Genomic DNA, 26,291 nt, shown 5'->3' with positions numbered 1-26,291 from the left:
CTAGACTTTTTACGTATTTCCTGTATTGAATATTGGTACCATTGACAATAAGAGGATTAAGTGAAGGTATGTCTAGCTTACTAAGCAATCTTTGACTACCTGCAAACATAATTTGTGTTTTAGATGGGTTTATTAGTAAACCATACTCCTTTGTCCATGTTGACACACAATTTAGTGTATTAGACATCAATTCTATTGCTTCGCGCTGGTGTTTTCAGGTCTGCAATGAAGATATAATTGTAAATCATCTGCATAGAGATGATATGAACAATTGAGACAATCTCAATCGGATTAATAAACAGGTCTTCTGTTGATTTTTGGGGAGTAAATCCGTATTGCTTCTGACTCAACTTAAAAAATGCCAGATGAGTCTGATCGGTCTGTAGGACTTGATATCGTTAAGGTCATCCTTTACCGGTTTGGGTATGACAGTATGACCCTCACTATTTTCCGTTGAGCTGGAAAGTGCCTCACTCTTGAGACATGCATTATACGTACCCAGTACCAGCGACCTGTTCACGTTGAAGAAGTGAAGGCAGATATCCGCAGTCTTAAGACATTGGCATAAAAAATGCACACTTTTCTCATTTTAATTTTCCATAATTTTAATTCATCAGTAGCAAGCGGGACTTTATGTACCGTTGCTGGATGGGGATTACTTGAGTTTGAGGGTAAGGGGCGCTAGCGTCCTGTCACTTACTGAAAAGGGACGGAATTATACACATTTGTAAATGAATATGAGCATATTATTCTCCACTTCCTTGTAAGCAAGTGTCTGATTCTTTGTACCAAGTGAAGCTATCGTAGGTCCGGCTCTGACAATACACTTACTGAAGTATAGATTTAAAATATAAAATAAATATTTCTCCAATATGGATAAATAAAATACAAAAAGGAAATGTTTTTAGGTTTTATAATTTTCTTATGAATGGTACAAGTTTACTTCTTCGCTTTAACTTTGGGTGTTTTGGGGGCCTTGGTAGCTTTGTTGAGGTCATCAGCATTTTCTGCAGCTTCCTTCAGTTTCTTAGCTCGAATTCCAACCATACGGGCATCAATGCGTGCCTGCAAAACAAGATAAAAATCAGTACTTGATAGAATGATTTTGCCAGTGTTTAAGACCCTTAAAATATAAAATACATTTTTCAAAAAGAAAAAAATTTGCACCAAAAAATATATTTAACATATTATTTGTTTTTTTTTTTTAAATAAATATTTGCATTCTTATGATTTACCCAAATATGTATTTAATTTTGAAGGCCATTTATAACGCGTTGTAAATAACTCGTTATTAGAAAACAGGATCAAGTTGGGGGTAGAGTGGGATCCGAACCGTGTTCGGTCTGTATCGGGTTGTGGTTCTGTGGCTAGTGTCTCGGACTCACGGACCAAAGGTCTGTGGTTTGAATTCTACTCTACCCCAACTCGATTCCCATTTTTTAATAGTGAGTTATATACAACTCGTTGAAAATGGCCCTCAAAATTAAATATTTGGATAAATCGTAAGAACGCAAAAAATTTTTTTTCTAAAAAAAAACCACAGACCTTTGATTTGTGAGTCCGAGACACTAGCCACAGGACCACAACCCGATTATAATTTTCGATATGCTCGATTAATGTAAATTATTGATTTTTAACATGTTCAGGCTGACTTTTGGGAAATGCCAAGTACAGGTAACCTATTAATAGACTTGAAAATTTCGCAATCGCGATAAAACAAAAAATAATGCGAAATTCGTCATTTTTACACGAAATTTGGTGTTTTTGGAAAATAACAAGCTTAGCAAGCTTTGAACAGCCATAAAATATTTCGCCAAATATTTTAAGTTGCTAACTTCACGCTCGTTTCTCTGCGTCACTCTATGGAATCTTGGCTTGATTAGAATTGGAGGCCATATTTGTTTTCATAACTCTCATATTTCCATAAAAGTGTTATGTGCCGATTCTGCTGAATATGACGATATCTTGGGAACAAAAGGATTCTTGTGAAAAACATATTCATGGTGTGAAACATAGGAAAAATACCGAGAAGAATTCAGCTTGCACTTCAAAGCAATCTTATAAATAAAAGATGTTACCGAATTAGCTAAAGACACGACTGAAACCTTTATCAAAGCCAACATACCTTTGGAAACACTCGATGATCCGCATGTCAGAGCCTGGATTGACAAATATATGCAAGGTATTCGATTTATTTTTATTTAATTTATTCTGAGCATAACATTTATTTTTAATGTTGTTTTACCGATTTTGATAACCTAACTGTTTTTGACACATATTTATAAAGTGGTAAAAATATGACATTCAACATTTTACCTGTTATTTTTATAGTACGCAGTGAATTTGTTTCGTAAACTTCACTGATCAAAACAATTCCCAAAGCCACAACTTTTACAAACACTATTATAATTTCAAGATTAACGCCAAATGAAAACATTTGACAGTAGACTTAAAAAGATGACGAAAATACAGTTTTCCTTTCTCAGTTTACAATTGTTTTTTTTTTTCAGGTGCTGGAGATATGCTGTCCACAAAAACATTAAGGGAGAAGTATCTTGGAATCGTAGCTGCCGACAGAGTTTGCAAAGTGAAAGAAGTTTTACAAAACAAAAAAAATTGATTTGTTTTGCGACGAAACTACTGATTCTTGAGGCCGTTGTGTGTTCGCCATATTATTTAGAATTAATACAAGTCCTGAAGAGGTAAAACTGTTTGTGGCAGGGGTAAAATTTTTAGTCAGCCAACGCTACAAATTGCGTCAGGGCTATAATAGATGCCCCGAAAGACTACAATATTGAGTTTAAAAATGTGAAGAGTGTAGTGACAGATTCAGCGTGTTACATGACTAAATGAGTTGAGACATTGAAGGTGGTTTTGGATGACCATCTCTTGCAAGTGCATTGCACACATCTGTATATATTCCGCGTTTTATATAATATTTGCTTAATTTTTTTTATTCGATTTTAAAAATACATATTGTTAGTTTATAATATGTAGTTTGTATTCAGTGTTTTTAAAGTTGTATTATTGTAAAATAAATATTTTTAATGCAAAAAAACAACGCCTTTGACTTATATTATCAACCCGTGTACTCAAATTAGTTCTAAAAAATAACACCGCCAGTTTTAAAAATTAACACCGCTTTTCACCGCTGTTTTCCGGTCTCTACCTATTGATCATGGGGAATACATTCTAGGCACGATGAAAAACACCTTTTACTTTAACAAAATAATCCCCCTCCACATTTCACGGCCTTAGCAAACTTACCAGTCTGACGATGTCGCAAGAGCGATGAAACCACTTATTGGTTCTATCAAACTAAGTGCAGATGCATGTCTATGATAATGTTTTAGTTTCTAACTGAATTGACTTAACGTAATCCGTGTGCCAATGAGGAAGTTCAGTGGTTTTTTTAAAAATTTTTATTTGTTAATAGACTGTTAAACTAAATCAAAAATTATTTTTTTTAATTTTTATATATCGTATTATCGGCGCTACGATTTTTCAAAGTTTTGTATTTCTGAAATAACTCCGCGTGTGACGTCAGAGGTTCATTTCCGCTTATTCTCATTCAGTTCTTCCTATTGGTCCAGAAGCGACAAGCGGACCGGAAATCTTCCATAGGTTGATTCACATGAACCAGTGACGTCATTTAAAGTAGTGCGTATTTATCAAAATATTTATTATTATTTTTTCTGAACATTTTCAAGAAACTTTGCGGTACAATTTAATGCTCTAATTTTTACCCCGCGTAAGAAAACATTTTTCGTATCCAATTTCCCGTAGGGCTGAAGTTCCTCATTATGTGGAGAAAAGTGAAAATGAAATAGGATTCCCCTGGGAGACGCTAGCTGTCAGATCAACCAAATCAGGATAATTTACGACATTTTGATACACTGCTAAGGACAAACAAAAATAAAGAAAGTTAAATCTGCAGTCTTGGCAAGAGAGAAACGGTAATTTGTGACTCACCCTCTTAATGAAAGCGTAAGCCTGGAAAGACTTCTCCTTATCAGATATCTGCCTGGCCTTCTGCGTGGGCTGAGGTTGACGTACGGGCATGACGTCTCCCTTGAGTTGCGTGGCAAGCTTGCACTGCTCCTTAGTGGCCTCTCCCTTGCGGACCTTCTTCACTCCACGCGGGAACAGGATGAGGCGGCCGCGGTATTCCTTGAGGCGCTGTACATTGACCTGCCGAGACTCCACAGACTTGTTACGGCGACGCGGGTCCACTGCTACACCGATAGCGCGTGCGAAAGCGGGGTACATGTTAGCCGCCTAAAAAAACAGAGTTCAAAATTGATCTATAATATTTTGAGTTGATTTCACCAACTGGGGAGAAATTATGATTTTTATTCTTAGAGGTGGGGGGTCAGTGCTATTCAAGCTCCTGACGTCACAGCGACCTGTGAAGATCTATTGTGACAGGTCCTCGTGAATAGTTGTCGCCCTCTAAGCCCAGGTCTATAAAGAGCCTGGATACTGTGTGAAAGACAAGAGTTTATATTTTGCCAAATCTCCCCCTCCAAGCCCAGGTCTATAAAAAGCCTGGCTACTGTCTGGAAGGCAAGTTTACATTTTGCTAAATCTCCCCTTCCAAGCCCAGGTCTATATAGAGCCTGGCTACTGTCTGGAAGGTGAGAGTTTACATTTTGCTAAATCTCCCCCTCCAAGCCCAGATCCATAAAGTATCAGGCTATTAGGTAGGGGCGAGCTCTTTTATATCCTCAGGTTTAACCAGTGGTCCCAGGAGGATGAGGCTTCTAGAGAAAATAAATACCCCAATGAGGAAGTTCAGTGTTTTTTTTTGAATTTTTTATTTGTTAATAGACTGTTAAACTAAGTCAAAATTTTTTTTTAAAATTTTTATATATTGTATTATCGGCGCTACGATTTTTCAAAGTTTTGTATTTCTGAAATAACTCCGCGTGTAACGTCAGAGGTTCATTTCCGCTTATTCTCATTCAGTTCTTCCTATTGGTCCAGAAGCGACAAGCAGACCGGAAATCTTCCATAGCTCTCAGATCATAGGTTGATTCACATGAACCAGTGACGTCATTTAAAGTAGTGCGTTTTTATCAAAGTATTTTTTATTATTTTTTCTGTACATTTTTAAGAAACTTTGTAGTACAATTTAATGCTCTTATTTTTACCCCGCGAAAGAAAACATTTTTTGTATCCAATTTCCCGTAGGGCTGAAGTTCCTCATTCTGGTAGTATATTGATGTGTCCAATAAAAGGTTAATACCCGTATGCAGAAACAAAACTTAAGGTGAGGAAAGTACATTCTGATTTCAAATGCAGAGAATAACCCGAAGGTGAAGACAAAAGAATGAACTCTCCTCACCTTAAGGTTTGTCTCTGCATACGGGTATAAGAGTCTACCTGACCTGTTCTAAGGAGGACTGTCCAGATAAACGCTTGAATTTACTGACCACACACAATATTATTATGGAAAAGTTTAATATATAAACTCTTATTAATCGTCGGGTATAATTAACCAAAGCAATATATACAGTTTATATTTACACCTGATGATGGGTAATTAAAAATACCTGAAATTAGTTGTGTTATAATATATCAAAATCTTATGTCGTAAAAATTACAAAGTGTTTCTTTTTAAATGAATTAAAAAATAAATAGAATAAAAAAAGGAACTGATAGTGGTAAGTAAAACCACAATGAAGTAATAACTATGTATATTTTTAATCAACAAACCTAAGCAAGTTTTCTTTGTAGCAATGTTTACACATTCAATAAAAAATATTTTGTACAAGAATCTTATATGATTTAAAATATTTTATCAGGTGCAAGATATGGAATTTCAATCATATAAATTTATTTTCTCAAATAAAAATGTCTGCCTAGTGGTGAAATGGTCAGCGAGTTTGCCTACCATGCAAGAGGTTTCGGATTTGATTCCCGACATGGTTAATTTGAAATATTTATTTAAAAGGGTGTTTTCAAACCAGAATATTTTATAGTCCCTGTACTGGTACCTGACGCATAAGACTGATCATCATAGCTTTATGTAACAAAAACGATCAAGATACACTGCGATTGGTGTACCAATGCAGTACCCTATGCACCATTAGGTGTGGAGAGGGAATGATGATGATGAATAAAAAGATAAATATTTAATCAGGTTTCAAAAAATAACATCACAAACTGCATTAATGACTTGACATTAAATTCGCAATAATATTTGACCATAGAATTAAGAATAGTCCAGAAGAAGCGTAGAATCATATTTGAATGCATCGGACTGTGTCTAATAATTCCCCCACTATGCCCTACTTTCGCCGCGCGCATTCGTGAGGTTGTAGCGTAATGTTGATTGATAGGAAAATAAAAAAATTTAACAAAATTTTATTGTGCACGCGAAAATCTTGATTGACACAACAGAGTAGATAAGTAAAGGGTCATTTAATAAGAGTAATTGAATTTATGAACTTAAAAGATAAAACAAAATTTTATTTGACACAAAACAGATATTTTTATATCATGTTAAATAATATTTGATATTTTAAAGATAATGTCGTTCAAATGTCCCCCACGGCGTTGTTTAATCCGAGGTCTAATTTTCATTAGTTATTTTATTGAATGAGCAAAGTAGGGTAAAAAAAAACTACCCTGGCAACACTAACGAAATTTCCATTTGGTTTCTTCAACAATCTGACAGGTGGAAAAATAATTCAATTTTTAAGTAATTCATTTGCTACTCGAACATTTGTTTGTTAATTACACATGAAATGTGATGTCATCTAGCAGTATTTCTACACTTTAAAAGGACACAACACAGCATAGTTGAATTCAAATAAGGAGTTGTGTACTGAGCGACGTCTACAAAGGAACTAATGGGTCAAAACGTAAACCTACTCATTTATGAGTAGCTGAGTCGCCTTCTGTTTGATGTGCTCTTATGTGTTAGACATTGATTATGTTACCATTACAAAAGGTTTTTTTAAACCTGGAGAGACAAGTAAAATAAGCCATTAACACCAATTTATCTTAGCAAAAATATAGTTTTAGCTATCAATAATCATGATATCAATGAAACTGCAAAAATCTATAAGCTTTGAATAATTTGACATTTCAGATTTTGTATTATAACAATAATACAACTAAACAATTAATATACCTTGATTTCATCCAAAGTAAAACCGCGGCCGGCACGTATCTTCTTGTGATATTTGAATGTGGGACACCTTACGACTGGCCGAAGGGGTCCAGCAGCGGGACGAGGAAATACTGCTCTGGCTTTCTTCACCCTGTTCTGCTTCCTCTTGTGTTTGCGGGCTGGTTGGTTGAACCAGGTCTTGACAAACCTTTGCCAATCCTTGTGGAAATGCCCATTAGGGATCATATTATTCCCTTTACCCATCTTGAAGCTGAAATGAAATTATGACCTGTCAAAACCATACACGTAAAAACTTGTGAGGAGCTGGATATAAAACCTTAAGGGTGTAAAAATTCCCAAGAGTAATTTTTAAATGCTGTTTAACTCATATTTATAAAATATCCATAGATGGAAGAGAATTTCAGGGATAATAATCGACATGAAACCTAACCACTACCTTGTTTTTGTACACCAACCGGAAAAGAGATTTACATAGACAAAATTACAGACAGACAAAAAATGACAGAGACAAAATGTTTATATAATGATATATATTTATTATGAAAATAGTATGAAAATAAAAACGGTACCCACCAGAATGTCAATTTCCTAGAAAAAATATATTAAATTTATAAAACTAAAATACAAATTTTTCTTAAGTCTTACAAAAAATACAAATCTAATCAAACAATTGACATAAATATTCTCTTTTTCTTCTTCTACTTCGTTTTTTTTTTTTTGGCCTTTACACCTCTCAACTCGGGTGGTCTGGCCAGTGTCGAGTTTTTTGTTATTTTTTCATGTTTACACGTGTATTAGTAATATAATATATACAAGTTAGTAAGTTATTATTTAATATAATATATACATGAGAAGATGTATGAATGAAGAGGAAGCGAGGTCTGTGTGCAAAGATAGAGTGATATGGCGTTCTATTCTCTCTGCCTATCCCTACGGAGAAACGGCGTGATGGTTTGTTTGTTTGTGTTTGTTTATACATGTAAAAATATAAAATATTTACAGCATAATACCATTTATAACTAGATATTTACATATAATTTTAAATACATGTTTATTGAGTGGGGACAGGAGAGTTAGAATATAAATAGGGAATGGGATATTAATATCAGAGAGGTCGGATAGGAAATCAAGATAACAATCATTTATGGGGCATCCAAAAAAAACATGATTTAAATCTTCCTCATCAAGCTGACATTCGCAAATGGCAGAGTCCCGGACATGGATTCTGAACAGGTGAGAACCATTGCAGCAGTGCTCAATGCGCATTCTGCATATGGAAGACGTCTCAAACTTGTTCAGAATCACTTTGGAAAACGAAGGCTTTTTTATTACATTTGGCTTCAATCGGAAAACATGTCTACCCTTGGCTTGAGAGGAGGCTACCCAATATTCTTGTCATGTGCGAAGTTGCTTCTCCTTCGTCATAACAAGGGGATCACCCGGTAGTAGTAAATTACTGTAGGCAGGATCTCCGAAGTGGACCACCTCCTTTACTAATGCGTCCACTTTTTCGTTCCCGGGAATACCACAATGGCTAGGGATCCAGGACATAACATTACTCTTAGTGGACGACTCTGATAAAGAAAAAAGAAATCGAGTTTCCAGGCAAAGCTCGTCCTCGGGATATGAGGATGGAAGGTATTTGATATTTTGTAAGGCATTTCAAGAATCCGACAGGATTAGGAACTTGCTATATTGCGAGCTTAAGGCGTACTTGACAGTTTCTCGGATTACGATACATTCTGCTGTAAATACAGATGCATTTTTGTGTAATTTGTACAATCTTTGAAAGTGGTCGTCTTCACAATATATAGCCGCACCCGTGTGGGTTGGCGAATCTGACCGAGATCCATCAGAGTAGATAATTTTCCAACCTATCCATCTTGACGGCCGAATACGGTTGAATGTACACCGGGGCTGTAGGTGGCTTTCGACACGAAATGTGAGTTCAATACTTGGGGCATAAATAGAAGCTTTACATGGAAAACGATAAAGGGGAAAAAGGTCTTTAGGATGAATGCTAGATTCGAAAGATTTGTAAAAATGAAAACTGTTAGTAAAGGGGGTGGTTTATGAAACCAAAAAGATGAGGATGTCACGCAGTTAGAGAGGAACTATACCTTTTTGAGGAACAGGTTGATTTTTTGGACAGAGCATTTTAAAAGAAATCTATCCGCCAAGTATTGTCTTCTCATACCGAGTGGAGGATCACAAGCTTCTACTTGTAAAGCGTTAATTGGAGATGACTTCATGGCTCCGATGACTAATCTCAGACTTTGGGATTGGATCCGGTCAAGTATTTGAAGATTATTTTTTGAACATGGTTCTAGAACGAGGCATAATTGAGATGGCTCCGGATATACGCAGTATAAAAAAGTCTCTGTATAAAAGGGTGGCTCCCCAACCATACTCGCGAGACTGCACTTAACGTATTCAATCCGGCTTGACGCTTGTTTACTATATGATTTATGTATAAGTTCCATGTAAAATGAGTGTCCAGAATTACTCCTAAGAACTTAATGTGGGTCGTAAAAGGTACTCATCTCCGTGATGAAATTTTATTGTTGGGATTTTTCGCGGTCTATGGACGGTTATGGCATAACTTTTACCAGCCGATAGATCCAAACCATATTTCATTAACCAATTCCTGATGTTTCTCGTGCAAATTTTTTAAATATTTTCTAGATTCTTTGGGTTCTTCCCATATGCATACGTGAAGAAATCGTCCGCGTACTGAAGCAAACTTGTCTCTGAGGGAACAATTTCACTGATGTCATGCGTATAGATATTGAAGAGAATCGGGCTCAGGACAGAACTCTGAGGTAGTCCCTTGCTCAACTCTCTCTCCACCACAGCATGACCGCGAACACTGATTTCTACCTTTCTGGAGAAAATCAAATTTGCTATAACGGAAGTAAACTTTCGCGGGATTCTGATTTGCAAAATTTTAGCTTCTAGAATATAGATAATAACATTTTCATATGCACCACTTATATCCAGACAGGCACGTAAGAGCGGCTCTGATATTGGATGTCAGAACCGACAAAGCTTTCAATAGTGCTCTTTCTTTTCCTAAATCCAAATTGAGTCTCAGGGAGCTCTCCACAAACCAGTCCAAATGTTGTCTCACCATATGTTCCACCACTTTCAACAGTGTGGAGAAGAGGGCTATGGGGTGGTAGGAAAATCCAAAATTTGGGTCTTAGTTGTGTTTAAGGATATAAATAACGGATTGAGTTTTCCGTGAAGGGGGATGTTTCCTGATTCAAATTCCATTTTTTTAAATATTAGTTTTATCTACTTTAAAAAAAGTTTTTAGCTTTTTCACAAGTATATTTCAAGAGTTTGATGACATTTTGTGTTATACAATCGATTCCTTTTGAAAAATAACGGTAAAAATAAACGGTGCAGTGGTGGCTACAAACATAGCTATTCCATAAAAAAAGCTGTTTCGATGTGGAAAAGATGAGGTTCTTAATTTTGAAGTGTTGGTTGACTTAGTGTCCCTTCATCGTCATAGTTGAACCCTTATCCCCTCCCAGTGATACATATGGCACTACATTATTAAATAAACTGCAGCATATCTCGATCGTCTGTTACGAGAACTTAATGTGATCAGTATTACGCTAAAGATAAGTGTGTGCTTTATTCTTCGGTTTCCGCTGCCTTACAAACAGCGGAAGGGACGACCTATTGAAGAGTGGTGGACCCGCTAACTCGTCGGTAACGCGTCAGCTACAACCATCAAATAATTAGTAAAAAATTAGTGCAAATACCGCTTTACCGCAATTTTGATAAAATGTATTTAATGTTCAAACGTGTATCTTGGAAAGTATTGGTCCTATAAAAATAAAATATTACGATATGTTAGTAAATTTTATTTCTTAGTCTTTTGTATTTTTTTTCCATAAAATCTAAATCCTAAAATCCATTATCCCAAATCGTGGCATGAGCGGTGGTCATTCAAGATCACAAACTTAAGGTTTTACTAAGAACCCTATGTCCACCGATCCTGTTAAGTTTCATAACATAATAACATTTTTTACCAACAAAGTGAAAAAAGTACATACCAATAAATGATCTTGAACGTCCTATATCCCAGAAAGCAGTGAAACTTGAACTTGATTTAAGATTGATGGAAGGTTGAAAAGGAAAATTTGACGCGACAAGTTTTTATCAAAAGTTGCTGGAATCTTGTTACGACAAGTTTGAAGAGACAAGTTTTTGCCAAAATTTGCTGGAAACTTGTTATGTCAATAACGGTATTTTAGAATCCGAAAGTCATAGAATGATGATCAACACATTGCCATATACATTAAAATATGGAGAGAATTATTATTATTATTTTTTTTATTTAAACAGTTATTTTTAATCCAAAGACTTTTCTACAAGATCGATTTTTTTTGCACCACAACAGGCCATGAGGCCCAATTACAGTAATGAAAAACAGCACGGTACACCTAGTCATACGGAAAATCATATTTAATTTTTGTGTTCTCACCGGGAATCGAACCGAGAACCTTCCATGTGTGAGTCAAAGCAAACAAAAAGAAAATCAGGCTTTTCTATTTGGGTGATTTTTAATACTTTTAACATTGTTTAAATATTGAAACTCAGTTTAAAGGTTTAAACTATTGATATGCCACCGAGGAAAAAACAACCAAAATGAGTCTTTTTAGAACTGTCATCCGACAAAACCGCCTTTGCCAAAGTTCTTTTGAGGTAAGTTTGAATATATTTTACCATCATTAATATCTCATCCACTGCATAATGCTTACAACAGTTTCAACCGATTCATTATTAAATATCACAAACATTATACAATTATTGAATTGAATTGATTGAATTATGTTTTATTTACAGAACGAAAAGGCTGTTGATAATATATCTATATAATAAACCAATACTTTAACCCCAGAGGCTCTTAAACTTCACAAAAGTTAACAGATGGAAGAGTTGAGGAAATGAAGATGTTTAAACATAGGCAGAACGCTTAATGTTACACAGTTTGTAAAGTGGCCCCTTCAACCAGCCAATGACAGTACATAAGCCCAGTAAATACCTAAACTTCCATATTTCCTTCCCAAAATGTTTTCCCTTTGTTGCAACAAATTTTGATTTGAATATCGGATACTTTTTACCATGAGAAATCCCGCTAGTCGAAAAGCTAGTAAGTCATAAAACAGTTTTATTTATTTGTTTCAGAGTTGAGAGACAAAAGAATGCACAGGACTCTGATCTCCAGTCAATTGACATGAATTAATTGACATCACATCATCTGACATCTGACATCACCTCATCTGACTTTCTTGGCAAAAATAGCCCGTATTTTTATTATTTATTCTAAATAAATATACTGAGTAATAATAACAAGATAGTTTATTTAATATTAATATTTTTAAGAAGCTTCGTGTTTTTTGTTTTTTTTTGTGTTTTTTTTCTGTTTTTTTTTTTGTTAACTAAATAAATCAAAACTTGCATGATGTTTGTTTTTTTTTGTAAAAAACAAACATCATGCAAGTTTGTTGGATGGTAACTAGGAAGTTTGCTTTAAACTTGCCTCAAGTTTACAGAGTTGCCATCTCAAACTTGGGTCAAGTTTGAACTCTCGATACTTCAAACTTGATACAAGCTTGAGGCAAGTTTAAATTGCTATCTGGGATACTTATAATAAATCTCGACAACCACCCGATGGATCTTAACCTTGTTTTCACAACCATGTAACGTGTCCTAAAACAAAGCTACTCGTATTTGTTAAATCTTTGAAAAATAAATTTAAGTACATCAAATTCGTTTCTTACCGAAAAATACCGTATTTTACCAAAATCTGCTAAAATTCCCGTAAATTACCGCAGTTTTACCGCCTTGCATTTCATATATTTCTAAAACGCAAACATGTCTTGGATGCTTTTTTCTTACGTTTAAGCTTGGAAAACATTCTATGAACTGTCAGAAAAGGTTGCAATTTGCAAGTTGCAATCATCTTGTGTTCGGTTTATTCGAGATTTTTTTTTAAAGTTTTTTTTTCAAGATGTGTTACCATGTTTTGTTTGTCCAACCCGGTAAATGGTACATCCTCCATCGTGACGTTGGTGGTGACTTCAGAGACGTCTTTGAAAACACAGCCAAACTAGAATGGCCATAAAATGGTTTCATTTTTGGGTTAATTCTGAAAGCTTATACTTTTTGCCGCTAGATCGCCAAATCGAGAAATTTCAAGCAGTCGAAGTATGTGACTCTCCCCCATAAGTTCATATTATGAAAATTATACGATGTCATAAAATATTTTCGTGTTTTAAAAAAACCAGTTTAAACGCAATGTTAAGTAAATTTAATGATATATTGTCATGTATTCATTTACCCCTTACCTTTGTCAGCTTTTAAAATAATCTATTTGGCGTACATGTCAAAAAAATAAATAAAAACACAAATGAAAAAGGTGTTTTTTCGATACTCATCACTCAGCGGTGTATCCTTTATAAATATGTAACAACTTACCCCTATCTAAATATTTAAATCTGACAATTAAATTTCAGCCATAAAATTTAAAAGAAAACACATGACAAGTCTAAAGGCGAGTTCCACGATCTTCGATAAATTTTCAAAAATTAGTTTTCGGACAATATTAAACCAAAAATGGAGGAAAGGAATCAAAACGTTTGTGAAGAAACTACAGATGATTCAGTACTAGTTAATGAATCCAGTACAAAGGAATCTAAAAAGCGAAATAAGAATAAAAAAGCGCTCGTCGAAGTCGGCAATCATGACCAAGCGGAAAACCCTCCGGCCGATAATGTTGAGCCTTTGAACAGTAACGAATTCCAAAATATTTCTATTAAAGATCTCAGAATGGCCATGGAAGTTTTAAGTTTTCAACAAAAAACTGCTAAGTTGACCAAAGAGCCATTGCAGAAACCATTCCAATTTTGGTCAACCCAACCCGTGCCTAAAATGGATGAAAAGATTGTCGTCAATGAACCTATCGAACCCGAAAAGAGTATTTCTGAAATAAGGGCTGAACCCTACAGTTTGCCCGATGGTTTCCAATGGGACACATTGGATTTAAATACAACTTCGGAATTAAAAGAACTGTACACACTTCTTAACGAAAACTATGTCGAAGATGATGATTGCATGTTTAGATTCGATTATCAGCCGGCGTTTCTAAAGTGGGCGCTCCAACCGATCGGTTGGAGAAAGGATTGGCACTGTGGAGTGCGTGTTACTAAGTCAGGTCGATTGGTGGGCTTCATTTCAGCTGTGCCAGCGCTTGTCCGGATCTACGATCAAGTTCGAAAAGTAGTCGAAATAAATTTTCTCTGTGTTCATAAGAAGCTAAGATCCAAAAGAGTTGCCCCAGTACTTATCAGAGAGATAACCAGACGCGTTAACCTTACTGGAATATTTCAGGGCCTTTATACAGCTGGAATAGTTCTTCCAAAGCCCATCGCCACTTGCCGCTACTGGCATCGTTCACTCAACCCAAAGAAGCTAATCCAAATAGAGTTTTCTCTTTTGCCTAAAAATAGGACAATGCAGAGAACTATTAAATTGTATAAATTACCAGACACTCCTAAGACCCCCGGATTCAGGAAAATGTTACCTTCTGACTGTGGGGAAGTTGTGAAACTATTGAATGAGTATTTGAGTAAGTTCCAATTAGCACCCATTTTCCATAGTGACGAGTTCCAACACTGGTTTATTCCACAAACTGGTATTATCGACAGTTTTGTCGTTACTAATGAGGCTGGACAAATAACCGACTTTATAAGTTATTACTCTCTGCCATCTACCGTTATGAACCACCCTGTTCATAAAACCTTAAAAGCCGCTTATTCGTTTTACAATGTGTCCACCAAAACTCCGTGGGTTGACTTGATGACCGATGCCCTGATCTCTGCTAAAAATGCAGGATTCGATGTATTCAATGCCTTGGATCTTATGGATAATAAGGAGTTCTTAAGTGCCCTGAAGTTCGGGATAGGAGATGGAGATTTACAATACTATTTATATAATTGGAGGTGTCCAAATATTGTTCCTGAAAAAATTGGTTTGGTTTTACATTGACATTTTGTCTTCATTTTTCAGTAATATTATATTTTATTAGTTTTTCCCGTGTATTTATTCCTAGAACGAATACCCATGCCATTTTAATGTCTGTAAATTAAAATGTTATTTAAATATTGACTGCTGGTATACAAAATTATATAACTCATAGTATTTTTTATTTGCTCTTTTGCATACTTCCTTTTTGACAATTTTAGTATATTTATCATAATTGTATTATGGATACATTGAATGAAGTTATTTTTTCATGTCAGAAATTAAAAAAAAAACCTTAAGTATATAATCTGATAAGTCATTCTTCTTCATCTTTATTCCCTTTCTGCACCTAATGGTGCATAGGGCATTGCATTGGTGTAACAATCGCAGTGTATCTTGATTATTTTGGTTATATGAAGGTAGGATGATCACTCTTACGCTTCAGATGCCAGTCCAAGGACTAAGAAATATTCTAGTGTAAAAACGCATACTTAAATAAATACTCTTGGATGGCAGGCAAATGTGCTGACCACGAAGCTGTCATAATGATAAACCATCGTGTTGTATTTTAAATAATATTTTTGAGTGTAGTCTAATCCCATAAACAATCCAAAATAAATAAATCGTGATGTTGGAAAAAAATGATATGTACACGGATATCGTTAGAAAGTGGGTATTGGTTATATTAGTTTTGGTATATTATATGGCCAATGAATACATTATTCTTATAAAATAATTTTTCACAACAACAACAAATAAAAAGGGTAATTGCTTTACTTATTATTATTTATATATTATATTATAAATATTCCAATAAAAATAATGCAATATTAATGTTAGAAGGATGCAGTTTTATGTATTTATTGTAAAGAGATAAATATCTCCTTCTGATATGAGATATTAAAAAATATATATCTGAAATCCGTATTTTCTTTAAGTTTGAGTTAATGCTGCTGTAAAAAAATATAATATAACATTGATTTTAATCAGACCCAGAGTTTGCTACATTATTACATATTTTAACATGTCTGTCCGAGATTACAATCGTGCGAATGTGTTGTAACTTGTGTGTTTTTTTGCATTAAAATACTTAAGTTCTTTCAAAAATTGTGTATGTATACATATCTATCTAGACACTATTCAAAAATTTTAGACCATTAACATCAGAATATATATTATGAATATAATATGCATGTATTTTAGGAATTTTGTCCCTTTTTAAATAATGAATGCATTAATAAAATGTAAATTCATTACTTTTTGTTCAAATTATGTAGTCAAGTGACAAAAGTACACTACTCTCAGTAATCTGCCGCTCGATAATCCGACAACTTCTATAATCCACTGTTATTTTATTATTAGTTGTTAGTTATTTTTACTAGTTCGGATTTCGAATTCAGTAGTCCGCCATAAACAAACGACACAACGAGCACATTGTAATTTTATAAATATATAAAATTAATTTAACTATACATAAGATGCTAGTACAAATTCCTCAATAAAGCAATTATGAAATATATTTACAAATTACAACAGGGATGGAGAATACCTTAAATAAGGGAATATGAAAGCCTAGGCATTTGCAGGGCTTATGACCTGTTATTGGCTAGTTTAAGTGGCCATCTTTTGAGTGGAAAATATTGTATGAAATATACATTATTTTTTTTTACCATATTTTGTATGTATGTGTTATAATCTGTCATTTTCACTAATTCGACACATGCCTGCTTTTTATGGTGGCGAGTTACTGAGAGAGTACCGTGTATCACAGCTACTTGCATGATAAGAAAAAAATCATCACAAATGAATATTTTTTTAGTTTGTAGTGCAATTTAACAATTTTGCGTCAACATTTATAAAAAAATGTAATAATATATTGCATAATATTTCTCTATGTACATAATGTGTGAGTTATCAGCAATATCAATCAGGAGGTTATAAAATATATGCAAAGGCAGCAATTTTTGGAATTAAGAAAAATCAGTGAAACCTATAGCTATTTACCTTTTTAAATATTTTTATTCTTTTATGTTTATATTATTTCAATAAAATTTGATTCCATTGAAATAATTTTAGAGATTCCTCAGTTTCAAGTATCACAAAAATAATCTGAATAAGATGTAAGTTTTGGGGAAGTAGGAGACCAAATGAATGCAAAATAATAAACTGAAATATATTATATAATATCCAAAATAGTTTATATTTTTGCATTCAATTATAGTTTTTTTTTTTTTAAATATATGCTACATATATGTGCTTTAAAAAAAATCTTATATTTGTTCGGGAAAATATTCAACCTGTTTAGAACATGAAAATATTAGACACCAATGCAATCATGTGACTTCTAATTTGAATGTGATTAGGTAGAATAGAGAGCTGAGCGGAGACTTACACCCTTATAAAAGAAATTATCAAAGTTGGTTTAAGAGATAGACAAGAGTTTTCTAAAATGTATAGTCCTCTCAATTGTAATAAAATATATTTACATTGAGTGACACAATTTTTTTAAAGTTATATTTTTGGGAAATTGCTGCCATTGCTATTATACAACTCAATTGTCGTTTTATTAAATTATTTAAATTATCACTGTACACTTCTAACAATGAGGAAGTTCAGTGGTTCTTTAAAAATAAAAATCTTTATTAATGGACTATCTAAGCCAAAAATTTAAAAAGATGTATTTTTATACAATGTGCACTATGGTTTTTTTAGTTTTGTAATTACTCTACTTGTGGCGAGTTGTCTTCCTGGAAACCGGAAATCTATCACCAACACTCTATCATTAGTTGATTTGGAAGAACTTGTAACGTAGTCCAAAGTAGTTCATTTTTGTAAATTTTGTTCATACAGTTTTGAGGAAATTCGCTGTACAATTAAATGCTCTAATTTTTACCACATGTAAGAAAATAAAATTAAATCTAATTTCCCGTAGCACGCACTGAACTTCCTCATTGGGAAGTGAATATTGCACCAGATAAAATGTAAATATGTTTTTCAAATAAAATATGTTTAAAGGCCATCTTACATAAGTATTTAATTGTGTAGAGGTTCATTAGATTTTTTTCCCATTCAGCGTTGTGCATATCGAGCCATGATCGCCAAAACACTGTAACCGACAGGAGCAATATTTTATGGGAGAAAATTTCATCTTCGCAATTATAAAGGAATACACTTTTAGAACCAAGTTTTATTTTGATTATTTATTTTATTGATATCAATAAAAAAAAAATAGTCGGAAAAGAGTTTAATTCTCAAAATTAGAGGGAGATGTGTTCTCCTGTAAAATATGTTTTTGTAGGTTACAATATTTTGGCGATATGGCTAGATATACTTAAAAGGAGAATGAGAAAAATAATTTTGTTTTAACTCCTCTGTAAGTATTGTGCAGTATTAAAATTCCAATGAATCTCCAACCAATACTTTTTATGTTTCATGTAGCATTTTAATTAGAAGTAGATTCAATCTATACAAGTTTAGTATCTATATATACATATTTATAATAAAAGCGTTTTTCCAATACTTTATGATTTTACAACACTTGAAAACTAATCTGTGTATTTTTCTAATCCAATTTTTCAAAGTTATAGAGAATATGAATGTTTGATTTGTAGAGTTACAAAACCCATTCTAAAAACAAAAATTGCTTTTGCTTTTCAATATATCAGAAAACTATTTGAATCGAGTAGGGTTTTGTGGCCTACCTGAACATTTATTACTTGTAATTAAATACCATAGGATAAAATAGCAAATGGCACCAATTTTAAATTGTGTTACACAAGCATTTACATTATAAAGAATTATTTGATTGTGATGTGTATTTACTATTACACTTCAATACATCTCTAAAATTCCAGTTGTATTGGATCACGTTTTGGGAAAGATTTGAGATATCCAATTATATTATAAGAACTAATTGGAATTTTCTCATTCAATGAGGAACTTCAGCCCTACGGGAAATTGGATACAAAAAATATTTTATTACGCGCGGTAAAAAAATAAGAGCATTAAATTATATGACAGTTTCTTGAATGTACAAAAAAAAGAAAGTCACTAGTTTATATGGATCAACCAATTATATGAGAGTTGTGGGAGATTTCCATTTCGCTTACCATCAACGGACCAATCAGCAGAATTGATCGAGAAGAAGCAAAACAGAACTTGAGACGTCACATGCGGAGTAGTTTCAGAAAAAGAAAACGTTAAAAAATTCATAGCGCTGATAATACGATACATAAAAAAATACAAAAAACATTTTTTGGCTTAGTTTAATATTTTAATAACAAATATATATTTTTTTAAACTGCTGAACTTCCTCATTGAAATGTCTGATTTTATTTGTAACAAACTCTTGTATGACTTGACGATAGTCGTTATGAATGTGGTGGTTTATGCTCTTCTATATTTAAAGATTTTAACAAAGCAAATCGGCATGTGTAGCGATTCTTTAGTTAATCTACCTTATTAGAATAAAGATAAGTTATTCTGTAATTTTGAAATGGCTGCCCGTAAACAAAACTGAAAATCTAATAATTATGTACCTGCCATTTTCTCATTACCTTTCAGTTTTCACTTCCTAAATAATTCAATGCTTTTGTAATTGCCCTTTCATTGTAACTTTTGTTATCAAACAAATGTAGTAATTCGATGAATCACACCGTAATCATATATAAAACAAAATAAAGAAAAGGGTAGGTTTAAATAATATTTTGTTAAAAGTCAATATAACCGAATAGTAATTCATTTGTAATAATTGAAAAAAGTATATTATTTTTGAACCCATTTTTTTCATGTAAATATTATCACAAGAGATCATAATATATTTGATAAAATTAACTTGCTATCCATACAATCTTTCTTTGATCATTCACTTTAAAAACTGTATTGTATTTTATTGATTATGTAATTAAACACATCAAGTACCACTTTATGTATTTTTATTGCATCCTATGGTTAATTTAAACAAAAATTTCACATTATTTAGATTTTTTAAAATTGTGGATAACTTATATAGCGCCATTTTTGTAATGTTATACCTCAAGGGCGCTTTACAGAGTGAATATAAATAAATAAATTTAATTTTAACATTTTGAATTTGTAATTTAAGTAAAACAATTTACTTTGTTATCACATGCTATGGATTTATTAAAATGATTTAGAAAACAAGTGGGTCTTAAGATTTTTCTGAAACATCACTTCACTCTAACAGTTTCGCACTTCTGCTGGGAGAGCATTCCATGCCAGCGGCCTGTGACCACAAATGCGTGTTCACCGAATTTAGTGTGCTGTTTGCGTAGAGGCACTTTTCCTCTCGGCGTCAGCTAGTTCATCTTGAATGCAAAGTTTCCTTAGATATTCCGGAGCAGAGTTGTGCAGTGCCAACAGAGTTTGTATTTCACCCTCTATGGAAAACGTAGCCAGTGTAATTCCCTTAGTAGTGGAGTGATATGACTGAACTTAGAGATTCGAAACAGAAGTCTCGCTGCAGTATTAAATACAGACTGTAGGATAGTAATTTTATTTATTGGTAGAACTGCGTAGATACCATTAGAATAATCGACTCTAGACATTACAAACACATTTATTAATTGACAGGCAGCATCAACTGGCAAATTTTTGCGTATATTGATCATTTTAAATTATAATAATGTATGCTATGAACAATTTAAGGCAAAATTTTAGCATTGTCATTCAAAAATTGTGTTATACATTGCTAACATGCATGGTTTTAAAATAAAAATGATTAAAAATATGTTTGATTTAAGCGCCATTGCTTTCGAATTTGATATACCTACCTTTTGTTATTACTATGGATAGCTTACAGAGTTGTAATTTTATAACATAATACATCAAAGGCGCTTTATAAAAGTGATTATACATAGTATCTAATGTAACTCGACTAAAAAGTCAAGCGAAATAACTTATTTTGGATTTATTCAAATGATTTTTAACAGTTGAACAAAAACACCAGATAAATTAATATATTTAATAAAAAGATGACCAAAGGAGAAAATGTATGCAAATACTTTGTTACCAGTAGTCTTAAAATTACCAATAATTTAATATAATCTATTTATAAATTATAAAATAATAATATTTTCAATTCTAAATGCTTCTCTATCAGTTGCTAGACAAAATCTATATAACTTAACACAAGCTGTATGTGATTAAACTATGAATCAAACATAATATAAGAAAACAGTATTCCACTACAAAGATTTGGACATACTCAAAATATTCACATACATGTTTTTAGTATGTGATAACTTAAGTATTAATGAAGGAAGGAAAAGCGGGACATGATAATCTCTATTTGTAGAGTCTGAGGCTTTTTTTTTTTACAAATTTACAATTGTTCTTTAGCTTGGGATAATTGCCGCAACTGTTTGAGAACTGTATCTAGAAGCTTTTTTCGGTCACGTTCAGCCTTTTTAAGGACAGAAAATACCGATGAACGGTGGTCAGCTTCTTTAATCTTCTCTAGTAGAGTGGCTGCCTCCAACGGCGTTACCAAAGGGTATCTGCTTTCCTCTAAGCCAACATCATGCAGATAGCTGGCCCAATCCCATCCCATTACAAGGTCCAAGAGTTGTCTCAAAGGAGAGAAATAACAAAGAAGTTCACTGTCTCTAACTCCAGGAACTGGCTCACACGCAGCAAACTGTTCACATTGAATAACATCCAAGTTAACTTGATGTAAGGCACCCATTGATATCTGTTTATTTGCAGGATTGATTACTAAATTGTGCATGCTGATTGCAATATGTTGACAAGCAGATTTACAAGCTTGGCCCGCTACTTCGTGAGGTAAAGTAGTTAAAGAGTCAAACATGTTTCTCAGAAAACTTATCATGTCAGTAATAAAACTTGATGCGTGTCCAGTTGATTCTACAAGTAACCAATTGTAATTTTCCAATTCGAGAAATTCATCAAGTTTTCTTTTAAGCTTATCACAAATTTGTTGCTCTGCATCGTCACGTGCTACTTTGAACATTGTACCTTGGACTTGATCGAACACAGATTCTGAACCTGTTATATTCCCGATAAATTGATGTAAATAAGTTGTGGCTCCTTCTAAGTATTGTGTATCGATGATTATTTGAACAACCTGCAGAAGAGCTAATGATGGACGTCTAAAGAGGGATGAAAGACAACCCGTGAATGATCGAGTTAGAAGTAGAGATGCACTTTGCCTAACATGAGCAGCTCTTTGTGATGGGGAAAGACCTAAACCAGTAGAGAATTTGAGACAAGCATATATAAACTCTTTGACCTGTCTGTAAACTGCAGGAACCATAGAAGAAAATGGGAACTTCCTTGGGAATGGCTCTTTTTCAAGGCCTTCTTCGTTGAACGGAAAAACAAGTAAAATATTATCATAACCTTCGGTATCATTTACTTCAATTGGAAAGAATGACTCGTTGTTTAATATGTTCCGAAATAGGACTACCCAATGTTGCATCAATACTTCCGTATAATGTTCTGCCATTTCTTGAAGCAATCCGAGAAGTGGACCTTCTGACAAACCGTAATATTTTAGAGTGGTATTAAATAGAACAATTTGCTGTTTGATGTTAAGAATCAGTTGGGGATCAGTGGCTAATGATGTATGCTTTTGCAGAGATGAAGCTATTTTAACAACAGCCACACTCCACAAGTCGTCTAGCCATTCTTTAGATACAAATCCTCCACCAGTATTTAATAAATGGTTTTCTACTATGAAAAATCCCAAAACGCTGTTCAAGTATAAACAGTAGCTTTGTAATGATTCGTGCATCGATGAATCAGGATCTAATACTAATTGTGCTTGGCGTTTCCTCTGATCACGATAGTATTCAATAAATTCATTTCTGGCTCCTAGCACTGAGTGAATATGTAAGCACCGATAAAGAGGACTAAAATCCACTAGATCTTGAGTACAATAGGATTCCTCCGGTTGTGTATTCTCTTGATTTAGAGATTTCTTTTTATTCTTTACAATTGTAGCCAAATCTCGTCCCATGATTTCTTCGGTGTGTTTTTGAGCCTTAAAACCGATTTGAGGAGTGTTCTTGCGGATATTTTCTAAGAAATCTGTTAAATCTGCCATCGACGCTTCTCTGATGGACTGCCTAAGCTTGGGGACACTGGAAGAAATATCTGCACAAAACCGGAAATTGCTAACACGAGGCAACAGTACGTGCTCTAGCTGTTCTAACGTTTTTAATGCGGGATAGTATCGTTTGGAATTGACTTGATTAAGAAGTTTGGCATATGTTGTCATGAGAGGTAAGCAAACAGTCATTTTTTCTATCGCAGCTGCTATGTTTCTTTCCACCTGTCTGCCCTGAAGCAGTTCATCTCCATGGACATAAAGCCCGTTGGCTACTGTATGCAAATTACTGTTAAGTTCCTTAACCTCCGAGTATAGAGCTTGCGCATGTGACCTCACTTCCAACAGGTCTCGGATAGATTCGATAAAGCCTTGATAGTAAAAGTTACACATACGCTCTATTTCCTTATCATGTTGTTTAATTCGATTTTCCAACTGTTCCATAAATATGGCGTGACCATTACTTTCATATATAGAACGGAATGCTGGCCCCCAATAATCATCAATTCCCTCGATCTCTTGAATCGTGGCAGTCATCATTTTCGAGTCTTTTCTGGACTTTTCTTATCGGTAACTGAAATAATAAACATCATCTAGTCGGTAATTTATAAGCAGAAAATTTTTTTTTTTAATACACTGATTTTATGACTAGGGACTGAACGATGGCTAGTATGATTCCAAAACGATTTCATTTAATACCAACAAATATTAGCAAATAATAAATATTTTTAAAATATTAAAACGTTCTTTAAAGACAGTGTTCTAGTGTATGTTATCAACAAAGTTTATCATAGAATAAGATTGTTAGTATTTGTACCTCTGCATAAATAAAATGAACATATTATTACAGCTATTCGTCGATTTACGACCTATGCGACTGACGACTTTACGGCCACAATCCGCGATCAGTTGTTTGCCTGCGCTGAATACAATAAATCGAGATTTCTAGTAGGGTAACGATTATTCAACCGAAGACCAACCCAAAATAATATAAAAAGAAACATAGAAACACGATTAATGACAGTGGCTGGCTATTTCATTTTCGTCATATAATAATATCACGAAGCGTAAGTAATTGTATATGTAAGGAAATTATTGCATGTTCCGATTTACGACCTATTTTCCGGACCCGATCGTAATGCATAAAATTATTATACTAGCTTATAATTTGTGAGTGAATTATCTTATTAGAAATACATAGTCATTTTAACATGAGAATTATCAAACAAATGAACCCAATAATTATTCTAGACTGAACGATGATAAATCTTGGATTTATAAATATGAGGTACTGATTTAGTCAATTTATACACTGATGCCGTGTCAAAAAATAGGCGTATACCTTCTTACCTTTGTACTTATTTCCAAGCAAACTAATTACGAATACTTAAAGATTAACGTAGTCTATCGTAAAACTTAAATCACGTCTCAAACTGGGTAAATGTTCAGTTAATCAGGTTTTAGTGATTTCGATTCTTAATTTTTCAATTTTCCACTTGCCAAATTAATAATTCCAAAATGTCAAAATTCAAATTGCGTCAAAAACAAGAAAAAAAATTGCTTGCTGTTGTCAGTCAGAACCATAGACTACAATAGATCTGATATTATCACAGACTACATATCGAGCCATAATCGGCAGAACAACGTAAGCGTCATTTTTGTCCAATTGCGTTTTATTAAGGAAAAGTGTTCCTTATTGCCGCCCGCACAAGTGCTAAAAACATCATTGCTGTATAAAATTCACCTGCTACATTTTAGATATTTATTTTTATTATTTTTTAAATATTATTCCATATCCGCTCCCTAGTTGAAGCATATGGAGTCCACAAAGATCCTCCAAGCATCTCTGTCTGCTGCCAGCTCCTGTGCATCCTCCCAAGTCAGGTTCGCGTCCCGTAGTTCTGACACAAACTGCCGACGAGCAGTCAGCAGTGGACGAGTGGAGAGATCGAAATTTATTGAAAGAAAACAACAGCCATTTTAACAATATAAAAATAAAATATTTACAAATAAACCAAAATTACAGGCCATTTATAGTTTTCTATGTATTACTCTGCATCATTCCACTCTTAAAAAATATAAATGTGTTGATATATTATTTTTAAGCTAAGCAAAACAACGTAACCGACGACAATGTAGGCGGTTACGTTAGCTCGCTCAACTGTCAGAGTTATAAAACAGCGATACCGCCACTATCTTTAAAGTGGAAGGTATTTCAGTATTGGCTGTTGTTGCCGACGTAACGCCGCATAAAATAACTTTTCATTAGGGACTTCAGTATGTGTATGCGAGGTACTACCCCCAATAAAGACTAACATTTGTCGCTTTCGGGGGTGGTCATCGCCATGCTGAAGCATATTATATAGAATAAAGATCATTTAATAAAATATTATCGACTGCCTATTATTTTATAAACTGTGTCAGAAATAAAATTGTTCATTATTCTATTTGAATGTTGATCGCCGCGCGGTCGGCAGGGGACTCCGGCTGGGTAGCGGGAAGGGGGCGTCCTTATACGTGGCGCGAGAGAGACCGATAGAGCGGGCAAATGCAATGTCATCATTTTCCATCGAATCTAATACAACTCTAGCAGTATTGCACATAAAGACGGGATCGTCACCCTGCAGTACATTCACATCGTCCCTACCATGAAGAAATGAACTACAAATGAATATGGTCTATAAAAAGACCACAGGACGTAGCCAACGTCAGTCAGCCCGTTCAGTTAGTGAGCCCAACAAGTTCAGTTCACTCAATCCAGCTCGACGACGTCACTCAGTTCCAGCATGTAGTTTAAGTGCAGTCTCTTCAACCCATCATCGACGTAACACTCGTCCGATGTAATTGTTTATTTATTTGCCATGTAATAAATAAACATTCAAACATCAACATAGCATCTTTTGTCCAATTCCAACTGGGGTACGGGATCACCTCAACAACATATCCCACATATATATGGCCCGCCGGGCAAAAAATAAACATAAACACCACTAAGGGCTTTTACTCTCTACTTCATCT

At 34.0% G+C, this 26,291-nt stretch overlaps 4 protein-coding genes across 5 annotated transcripts in view; 2 read left to right on the top strand and 2 right to left on the bottom strand.

Moving 5' to 3' along the window:
• Fic (FIC domain protein adenylyltransferase) overlaps window positions 1-25,824 on the top strand; it is a 183,215-nt gene extending 157,391 nt beyond the window's left edge. Inside the window, exon 2 of the transcript XR_015824362.1 lies at window positions 25,493-25,824. The gene's annotated coding sequence lies outside the window, so the exon portion shown is untranslated. The remainder of the gene's footprint in view (window positions 1-25,492) is intronic.
• On the bottom strand, window positions 898-7,606 carry RpL13 (ribosomal protein L13). 2 transcript variants are annotated; one of them, XM_088237473.1, is made up of 4 exons: window positions 7,575-7,606; window positions 7,142-7,391; window positions 3,973-4,278; window positions 898-1,065 (listed from the first exon to the last, which is right to left on the bottom strand). In XM_088237473.1, exons 2-4 carry the CDS (start codon window positions 7,382-7,384, stop codon window positions 940-942), a joined length of 675 nt encoding a protein of 224 aa, XP_088093599.1. In that variant the 5' UTR covers window positions 7,385-7,391; window positions 7,575-7,606; the 3' UTR covers window positions 898-939. The 2 variants fall into 2 exon arrangements, with proteins under 2 accessions (XP_088093599.1, XP_088093598.1); XM_088237472.1 differs by having other exon boundaries at window positions 7,578-7,606.
• Nmt (N-myristoyl transferase) lies at window positions 13,705-15,356 on the top strand. The gene has a single exon (XM_088237490.1). It carries the CDS (start codon window positions 13,778-13,780, stop codon window positions 15,206-15,208), a length of 1,431 nt encoding a protein of 476 aa, XP_088093616.1. The 5' UTR covers window positions 13,705-13,777; the 3' UTR covers window positions 15,209-15,356.
• On the bottom strand, window positions 20,688-24,763 carry Sec15 (exocyst complex component Sec15). The gene is made up of 2 exons (XM_088237483.1): window positions 24,624-24,763; window positions 20,688-23,847 (listed from the first exon to the last, which is right to left on the bottom strand). The coding sequence occupies exon 2, from the start codon at window positions 23,811-23,813 to the stop codon at window positions 21,528-21,530; it is 2,286 nt and encodes a 761-aa protein (XP_088093609.1). The 5' UTR covers window positions 23,814-23,847; window positions 24,624-24,763; the 3' UTR covers window positions 20,688-21,527.
• Window positions 25,825-26,291: the final 467 nt, after the last annotated feature.

Source organism: Micrasema longulum, unplaced genomic scaffold (assembly GCF_059751315.1).
Source record: "Micrasema longulum isolate JH-2025_06_02 unplaced genomic scaffold, ASM5975131v1 h1tg001733l, whole genome shotgun sequence".
NCBI classification, from domain to species: Eukaryota; Metazoa; Arthropoda; class Insecta; order Trichoptera; family Brachycentridae; genus Micrasema; species Micrasema longulum.
This window is presented reverse-complemented; position numbering and strand designations above follow the sequence as displayed.